The sequence below is a fragment of the Eschscholzia californica genome, unplaced genomic scaffold (genome assembly GCF_041429995.1).
Source record: "Eschscholzia californica isolate CP2 unplaced genomic scaffold, dmEscCali1.0.p SCAF_2, whole genome shotgun sequence".
NCBI classification, from domain to species: Eukaryota; Viridiplantae; Streptophyta; class Magnoliopsida; order Ranunculales; family Papaveraceae; genus Eschscholzia; species Eschscholzia californica.
In genome coordinates, this window is record NW_028238309.1 from 23,687,470 (window position 1) to 23,696,929 (window position 9,460).

The following is a 9,460-nucleotide window of genomic DNA, read 5'->3' on the forward strand; positions in this document are numbered from 1 at the left end:
ATAACCGACTGATCTGTTTTAATATAATAGATATATGTGAAGATCATGATACAAAGGATACCATATTAAAAAACTCGCACTTAGATTCTAAACTATACATTTTACGAAGAAATTATAATTTGTTCAATTTTTCTTGTAAATTTTTTTCCTCAACACGCCCAGATTCAAATTTCACACGGGGTCCCTAAATTATCAATCACGGACCTGGCTTTATGTTCCTCTTAGACAAGTATAAATTGTTTTCTCTTTTGTTACTTGTTATATGTTATGTTTTTGTTTAATAATATAAGGTTATAGCCACATGTTGTTCTTCTATCTTATGTTCTTGGGATTTATTTAGTGATGGTTGGAGGGTCGAAATATTATGATCGTCTAGGGATTGACAATTTATCTTGATGTTCTGACCAAGTGATGATTTGTTTTGACATTTTGGAGATCTGTTAATTTTTATGTCTTCACTTTCACTTCTCTATCTTAGGTGTTACATGATTTTGGTGGTATTCAAAATTCAAGCAAGTGTTTTCCCCACTCTTTCTTTGTTGTGTCGATGTTGCCTCTCTTGCTGCAATGTAGCAGCGTCTTGGTGTGTTCGTTGTTGCTGCATTGGTGCTGTTTCTGTAGTAGTTGTGTCGCTGGTGCCTCTATTCTAGAGGCATTGGTGCTGCCTCCGTTGTAGTTGCGCTACTGCTGGCTCCTGTTGTTCTGTTGTTTTTCTGTCTTATGTTCTTAGGAGTTGCATCATACCACCTCAACCGCTAGGGGTGTGCAAAATATACCAATCAAACAGATTAAGTCAGTTTTCAGACCGCACCAAACGAGTGGTTTGGCGCGGTCGTAGATTTTCAAAAACCAACTAGTCTGGTTCAGTAAGCGGATGTAATTTGTAGAACCCATTAAAACCAAACCTAACTAGTCAAATTCAATTAATATATATACATATTTTTCAAAATCTATCTACCATATCTCTATAATTTCATACAAATATATATCTTTTTTCATCAAGTTCTTGCCAGAAACAAGAATAACTACTATACATACAAAATAACAACACTAATACAATATAATGTTACTAGTTAGTATTGGATTAAAATGATCCATGTATCATTAACGTTACTAGCTACTATATAACGTTCCGGCCAGTGGTTGTAGAATAAAGGAAACTAAGTTTAAACCTTCAATGTTTAAAATATTTTCGTCGTATTATGTTGGTTTGATTGTTTCTTCAGGTTTTTAAATAGTGTTGTTTTGATTTTATACGTCTATATATGAAGAATGTAACTCAATTCGTCAATTTTCAGGGAGAACAACCTATTTGGCATGTAGTACTATCCAAACCGATCATAGACAGTTTAATTGGTAACCGAACCAGACCATGAGCGGTTTGGTAACGGTTTGAGAAATTACTAACCTAACCATGAGCTGTCGGTTTGGTAACATTTGACTCCAAAATACCGGATCCCAACCAATGAACACCCCTATCAACCGACCCTCTACATCTCAGCCATCGTCGTACGATCCCATCATAGCACCTCCACCACATCCACACTACATCACCACTACGTACCTCACCAATGTGCCACTACCATCATCAAAATTCAAAAATAATTGAAATAGCTTACTGAAAATTGAGGAATAAAGAAGGTGAACTATTTGCTTAACTACTACAAGCAACAACAATATAAGCACTTTTACTTTGTGTGTCACAACACCTCCCTTTTTATGCTCCCTGATACTAAAAACTAAAAAGTAATGCATATTTGTATAAGGGACCTTCAACCAGTAGCTGTAATAGCAAATAATCATTGCACACAATTGACCAAAAAGAACATTTCACAGGGTTTGTAGTTCATCAACTGGATTTTGGGTATAAATTACCAGAAAATTAGTTCCAAAAGAGAAAAGAAGAATACTAGTTCTTTAAAATTTAAATCAGTTTCTTTTTTGAAACAATCAAAACTAAGAATTTAAAAATCTTACAAAACCTAGGGTTCCTCCAGTTTCAGAAAAAGAAAAATTGTAGAAATTAAGCAGAGTCCTATGAGCAATCAAGCCACTCATGGTTTGGTAACAGGCGGACAGTTTGTTTAGTAGCTTCTACCCCAATATGTCCATTTCGTCGCAGGCTTTCCCGATGCAAAGCATAGAGTCCCTGAAAATCGTGAAATTTAGGTATTAGAGTGCCGCAAAAATGCCAAAAAATCCAAAGAACAACACGACCATATTTTTCCATTATTTGTTTTACGTTACTACTTATATATAATGCAAGGTGGTAAAGAGGTTGATACCCTCTGGAAGTTCAGGCTGATCGAAAGGAGTGCAAAGGGTTTTGGCAGCCCCTGTTTCACCCTTAGTACGTGCTTTCACGTCTTTCTCAACTTCCTGCAAAGACAAAGAAATTAATGTCTCTAAATTCAGTATACAAGATGTAAACTCTGTATAAATGAATAACTGCAGAATTACAAAATAAGTTCGGCATTATCGAGATGAACGATCAACATTCACTTAAATGTATAGACATTAAAAGTGGTAAAAAGTCGTCAATTCCGTGCCCAAAATAATTTGAAGTGATAGCTGTAAACCGGGCAAGGGTTATACAAACATATTCACAAATGTGTAGAATGCGAGAGTACCTCTTCATCACACCAAGGAGCTAAGATCATTTTCTTCTCATTAAGAGCAGTTATAAATTCTTCCCATGTTTTTGCGATTGTAACACTAGCATCTCGTTTTAGCTTTGCAGCATTGAAAAGGCTTTGTTGGATATCGTCCAATACATCTTTAATCTGGTCAACTAAGTTCGCATTTGGTATGTCCACTTTTGATCCATTGTCACGACGAACAACACGTACCTGTCAAGACACATGTACCTGTTAAAAACTCGAAAGACAATTCATGTTCACAGAACCATTTTCCCCAACATAGCTGAAGTACCAACAAAGAAAAAAAAATCATGACGAATCTATGCTGACACATTTTTGAAATGCAATGTTGTGAAGGGCAAAGAAAATTGGGGCGATGGTGCAGTACTGTGATCCCAATATGGCCATTTAGTCTCACAACAATGATATTTGATGCACTATGCATATTAGGTCAGTCAACCAACTCAACATATAAAATCATATACTAGTACAATATAGTTATTTAAAGGACCGAATACCAAAATTTACTATGGTTGCTCAAAAAGGCGTGAAATCAGGGAGGCAGGACCACCAAATAATATAAAATAGAACTATTTGGAGCTGAAGTGTATTAAGGGAAGCATGTCCTTTTGGTACCAAAAATAATGGAAACCAATATCTAGTATCACAACTAACCATGTCCTAAGAAAGTAAAATTCCTAAAATAAGTTTAAGCAAATTCAGCGAGCTATCGAAACCCCTGACAAAATACTTCAACAGACAACAGGAGAGAAAGATGCATACTCTAAATACCTAATAGAGTAAAGCCAAACAAATGAAACACACAAGTAAAAACAGTCACACTATACGTATTGACCTGATTATTAGCCATATCCTTCGGCCCTATCTCAATCCTCAAAGGAACACCCTTTAATTCCCAATGAGAATACTTCCAGCCAGGTGAGTAATTGTCTCTTAGATCTGCCTCCGCACGAAAACCAGCTTCGTTCAACTTCTCCACTGTAGAGGAGCAGGCATCAAAGATTGCTTGCATATCAGCATCTTTGTATGGTACAGGAATCACAATGACTTGAACAGATGCTACTTTGGGTGGCAACACTAAGCCTTTGTCATCTCCATGAACCATTACCATCACCCCAATCTGTAAAAAGTGTTTAGCATGGCACAATTATACTACTATATAAACTATACTAACACAATCACAAGCTAGCTGTCTTCAAGTGGAAGATGTTGAATTTGTTAAAATCAAAAATTCAAAATAGTTAACCTTACTCCATTCCATTTTTGAGCTAAGAGGAACAAGCAGACATGCTCAGTCTCGTAGTGTTGCACTTCAAGTTGGGATGTTATTTTTGCTTAGTTGTAATACTTTTAGTTGTTTGGTGTTTTAGGGATCTATCTCACATCCATCATTATGTATATGCTACTTCTATGACAATATATTTATCTTTTGTTGAAGAAATATCACAAGCTAGGGCATGGCCCTGACTACGCTTGCCCATTTAGTAATCTAGTATATTGAAATATATGGGTTATCAGCGAATAAGACGATTTTTCTTGACCAAAAAGTGCATGAAAAGAACAATACCGTTCGAGTGCTGTATGCCCACGAATTCTGCCAAACCATTCCTTTTTCTCCCTTCTCATTCTCAAAGTTTATCTCAAACATTTTTGCAAAGTTTTGACCAAGACAATGTGAGGTTGCACCTTGTATCCCACGACCAGTGTTTGGAATAAAAGCCTACAGCAGGAAAGAAGATTCGAAAATGGAGGAATATCAAAAAAAAGAAAAAAGATGAGTGGGTTTAACGCATAAGGCTCAACTACAGTTTAAAACATGGCAAGTATAGCAGGTGCATCCAGGAATGAACATATTTCTCACCTCAACACTTGTTGTATAAAGGCCACCAGCGAACTTTTCGTTCTCACTTTTCTTCCCCTTCACAACTGGGATAGCCAAAAATTCTTCATAAATCCTTCGGTACAGCTCCAATATTTCAAGAACCTGATAAAGACATCGGTTGTTAATGGTATTCATACTCAAAAGCATACAAACACTTTAAGAATCAGAGGTTTGGTTAGTTGGTAAGCATTTCATGGCTGTCAGAGCAGCATCTAAGATAAGAAAATGCAGTCAGCAATTAGGCAGCCACCAGTGGTTCTTTTATTCACCTCCTTCCCGATAATACTGCCCCGCAATTGCTGACACTGCTACATCTTCACTATTATGAGGCGACTTGTGAGCAGACGTATGCCATCTGACATTAATTATTTTATGCTTGCATCATTCTATGCATGCAATTCTAGCACTCAAGCAAGGATTAGCAAAGGTCCTTTTAAGTATGATCTCATAATACTAATGGAGCAAAATTTCAGTCTTTGGAATTAGGAGCATCAGCCACTTCATATCACTGGTCGGGATTATGGTGCAAGAGTGAGTGTTTAATATAGAGGTGACGTGTTGCGCCAAGGAGATGTGCGTACAGAAACAAAATGAAGATGTGTAAAACCTATACCTCTTTATCTGCTTCTGCCTTCGTTGCAAAAGCTGTATGGCCTTCTTGCCAGAGAAATTCACGACTCCTGCAATTGTCAACAACTCATAAATTACCTAGTGGTACTGTGGTAGTTCCACTTCAAACTACAACTGGTCGTTTTGTCCCGACTAAGAAATAACAAATACAAACTAAATTCCTGCAAAAAAAGTAGGTAGTAAAATATCCTAAGTAGAAAAGTAGGTAGCAGAAACTTTGATGCAGAAGATACAATTGTGAATTACCAAGTACATCTCTAGGCAGCAAAAATGTCTGTTGATTAATATTAAATAGGTGACAACAGCATGAGACTAGCTCCACTGGTTTAACGGAAGTCACGAAAAACTGAATACCTGATGAAGGGAGTAGGGTTGCTGAACTCCCACCGTACAACATTGCACCACTGGTTAAGCCTCAAAGGTAAGTCACGATGTCCCCTAATCCATTTTGAATAGTAGGGGTACATGACGGTCTCACTTGTAGGACGGATTGCAATTGGAACTTCTAAGTCAGTGTCTCCAGACTTTGTAACCCATGCAACCTGAAAATAGACAACAGGATTTCGGGAGGTTATTTATCCAAGAGACGGACGGTTATATCAGAACATAGTTACAGCCTGAACGATGATAAATACATGCTTATAAAGTATAACGAGCATAGACTTTCAACGAGAGGTGTGTGAACAATAGTAGCAGCTCAGCAGGTCCTTGTTCTACATATAGTGTTACCTATTTTGTAAATTTATAACCAAGAAAACTATGTTTTATGTTAGAAAATTTTGAAACAAATACAAATTTCTGTGTCCTCTAAAAGGTGGACCCTGAAATACACACTTAGTCTGCTACAACAAAACAAACAAAATTACATGGATCTGATCAGGGTTTCCCAGTTATAAGTGAAGTTCAAGAATGACAAGTTCCTGGTCCAATTACACTGTGTACTCCAATGAAATAGGGTAGCCTGGATATTAAGGAAAAACTAGATGGAGAAAACAATAGTCACCTTCTGCTACACTCCAAAAGGCCATAGTGATTTGGGACTTCTTCACCGAGTCGACGAACATCAGGTGGGCTATGCTGTATGGATTATTGAGTGTTTAACCCAATGGAAAAATCTATAAGTTCCTACTAGAGAAGAGAGCTATAGAGCATAATCCCGGACGCGATAGTTTGGTAAGTATGTAAAGACAGGAACGGGATAATATTCCGCGACAAACATGAGGATTCGAAAGAAAATTATGTCTTAATGGAAGGAAATAAAGATTTCATTTGGCCTCGTTAAAATGATTTAAGTGGAGTACATTTTTTCAAGAAAATTAGCACATCTTCTACACGAAAAAATTCTCACCTCTGGAGCAAAACCTTCAATATGATCCTTCTCCCTTTGTAAAACACCTGGGGACACGAAAACAGGGAAGTAACAGTTCTTGATTTTCATTTTCTTAATTTCAGCATCAAAGAAGACCTGCATTCACATTTGACAACAGTGCTAAATAAATATCATTGCACCAAGAACGAACCTCTACTGCACCTTTTTTACAGCAGTTAGCCCGTGGTGAGCAAACCATCGACAGAATTAGCTTCTTTACCAACAAAGTGAACTTTTGTCCAAAAATAAATGAAAACAAAGTGATCTTTTCTATATATATTCAGTCGAAGCGTAAAAACCTACATATCTAACTAGGTTGTAGCAGTATTGATATTCAGTTACGAGAAGAAATGTCATACTTGCATAATTTCCCAAATAGACATTGACCATGGCCTCAGAATATAACAGCCAGAGATATCGTAGTATTCGATCATCTCACCACTGACAACAACCTGCCAAAACAAAGACAAGAAATTTAGGATTAATTAGTATGGTGTTAAGACTTAAGATTTTGATAACGAAATAAAAAACATAATAAAATGCATTTATGAACAAATACGAATCAATACCTCGGAGTACCATTCTCCAAAATTTTCATCTTTTTTGTGGGAGAGACCAAGTCCAGTCTCCTTTTTCACTTCTTTCTTTTTGCCTCCTGAGAAGTAAACAAAGAAACCTTCAACACAAAAATAGGGAAAGAAAGCAGACAGCCCCTCCAAAGGAAAGGGTCCTACCACTCTTCGGGTTGGCACTGGATTTCGTAGCCTTGTCATTAGCCATCTCAAGGTGCCTAACCTGATGGAACAATACTCAGTAAGTATAATGAAAGATAACAACAGTTTTGAGACAAGGAAGGATAGTAAACCAAGAGGGGTTTAATTGTTGATTTCATAAATATAAAAGATCTTGCAAATATTTCACATATCCTACACAAAAATTGTGCACGATGGGAAAATCATATATATGTATGTGCACGATTGCAGTCATAATCATGCATAATATTGATTTGTATATGAAGGAAAAAGAAGAAGAAAACAAAGAGGGAAGAAGATGAAGAAAAACCAAAAAATGGAAGAAGGAAACTAGAAAGAGAATTTTGTTACTGACTAGAGCTTGGAACAGAGCGAGAAGAGAGAGAAAGTTAAGGAGGTGTTCAGGTGGAATATGGTAAGAAACCCTAAGCCATCTAGTAAATTAGGGCTAAATAGAATTGAAATTGGGCAGAATAACACAAACTAAACATAAAATCCACAAAAATTAAAGAATAAATTCATCTACAGGAAAGTAGAAACATTTTGGTAATCACACTTACATGAATGTATCGACCCATATAATCAACTAATTAAACCATAGAAGTAAAAAAAAAAAAACAAAGGAAATTAGCTTAACTAAACCCTAGATCTACCATGAACAAAAATCTAAACCAATACATACCTCTAATCACCCTTTTTTCCAAAGTCAATGACTTCCTACCAGCAGAAGGGAGCTAAGCAATCAAAGTCTCACAGAAAATACAAAGATGGAATATATATATGTAGAGAGTAATAGAGCAGTTGAGGAAAGTATCAAGAAATGAAATGAGATTAACCTCTTATTGATAGGTGGAGGCCGCCAAATCCAACCCTAGAGGATGAAGTTTTGGCTTCTTGAAACGTGAGAGATAATGGGGGTTTATTAATGGAAGTTTCCTTCCCTCAGTCCCTTGTTTACCAACAAAAAAAAAAAGAATAAATCCCAAAAAAAACGGCCCCCTTTAGAGAAAAGGTTACTTCTATTTCGGCCCCCTAAAAATGACCAACTTAACAAAACAGCTCCCTAGACGTAGGGGTGGGAAACGGACCAGAAGGTATTCTGCGGACACATACTTTCCCAGTCCGGGCGGAACGGACACATTTTAAATTTGTCTCCTCAGACTGCGGACAAAATGGGCGGACACTTGACAAAATCGAGTTGTCCATTGCTTGTCCATGTTTGCCTAAAATGTCGGACAATCCGGACATCGGGCTATTCATCCGGGCATAACTACTTTTTATTTCTTCTTTAAATTCCCATAAAGATACTAATAAAATTTTACCTTAGACCGAGGCCCACTTTGACGCCCAACAAAGATAGTTATATTTCTCAACTCTTATGAGTAAATCCAATCACTTTTTCCTTTACCACTAGTGATGTGGGATAAAATGTAGAGAATAAAATTTATTTTTGTTATAACATCTTAGTTCCACATTGTAAATTCTTTGAGATAAAGGAGATTCAAAACTTTATAAATAAAAGAAATGTAACCAATAGTCTAATAATGTATGTAGGTTCAAGTGAGCGACCTAAATGCTAACCTTTTAGTTAAATTGTTACTATTTATGTAGCATTAAAATTCCAAAGTGAGTTATATGTCAATGACAAAAATCTAAATCAATACATACCTCTAATCACCCTTTTTTTCCAAAGTCAATGACTTCCTACCAGCAGAAGGGAGCTAAGCAATCAAAGTCCCACAGAAAATACAAAGATGGAAATATATATATAATATAATATATATATATATATATAATATATAATATATAATATATATATATATATATATATATAGAGAGAGAGAGAGAGAGGGAGTAATAGAGAAGTTGAGGAAAGTATCAAAAAATGAAATGAGATTAACCTCTTATTGATAGGTGGAGGCCGCCAAATCCAACCTTAGAGGATGAAGTTTTGGCTTCTTGAAACGTGAGAGATAATGGGGGTTTATTAATGGAAGTTTCCTTCCCCCAGTCCCTTGTTTACCAAGGCTGTATTTGATAGACACTTTTCCCGGAGAAAGTAGAAACTTTTTCTCCAAACTTAATATTTTCTCGGTGTTTGGTAGTCAAACTTTAGAGGAGAGAATCAGCTTCACGTGACTTGATTTTCCTAAATTTCCCCAAATCA

The 9,460-nt window shown here is 36.4% G+C and overlaps 1 protein-coding gene across 4 annotated transcripts; it reads right to left on the reverse strand.

The window, feature by feature from the left end:
- Positions 1–1,838: 1,838 nt before the first annotated feature.
- Positions 1,839–9,032, reverse strand: LOC147557035 (proline--tRNA ligase, cytoplasmic-like). Of its 4 annotated transcripts, XM_086658028.1 has the most exons (14): positions 8,130–8,326; positions 7,976–8,010; positions 7,276–7,336; positions 7,111–7,196; positions 6,901–6,993; positions 6,521–6,637; positions 5,527–5,714; positions 5,156–5,222; positions 4,522–4,644; positions 4,228–4,380; positions 3,496–3,780; positions 2,631–2,849; positions 2,286–2,379; positions 1,839–2,149 (listed from the first exon to the last, which is right to left on the reverse strand). In XM_086658028.1, the coding sequence occupies exons 3-14, from the start codon at positions 7,319–7,321 to the stop codon at positions 2,085–2,087; spliced, it is 1,536 nt and encodes a 511-aa protein (XP_086514154.1). In that variant the 5' UTR covers positions 7,322–7,336; positions 7,976–8,010; positions 8,130–8,326; the 3' UTR covers positions 1,839–2,084. The 4 variants fall into 4 exon arrangements, with proteins under 4 accessions (XP_086514154.1, XP_086514155.1, XP_086514153.1 ...); XM_086658029.1 differs by lacking the exons at positions 7,976–8,010; positions 8,130–8,326 and adding an exon at positions 8,962–9,032; XM_086658027.1 differs by lacking the exon at positions 7,976–8,010 and having other exon boundaries at positions 8,130–8,293.
- Positions 9,033–9,460: the final 428 nt, after the last annotated feature.

What these genes read in the sequence shown, in the direction of transcription:
- LOC147557035 (XM_086658029.1), bottom strand. Translation starts at nt 7,321, where the DNA reads ATGGCTAATGACAAGGCTACGAAATCCAGTGCCAACCCGAAGAGTG. An exon ending in GGGCATACAGCACTCGAACG is followed by an intron (nt 3,781 to 4,227) that starts GTATTGTTCTTT and finishes CACTTTTTACAG; the next exon opens with ATTGGGGTGATGGTAATGGT. An exon ending in AGGATATGGCTAATAATCAG is followed by an intron (nt 2,850 to 3,495) that starts GTCAATACGTAT and finishes GTGTCTTGACAG; the next exon opens with GTACGTGTTGTTCGTCGTGA.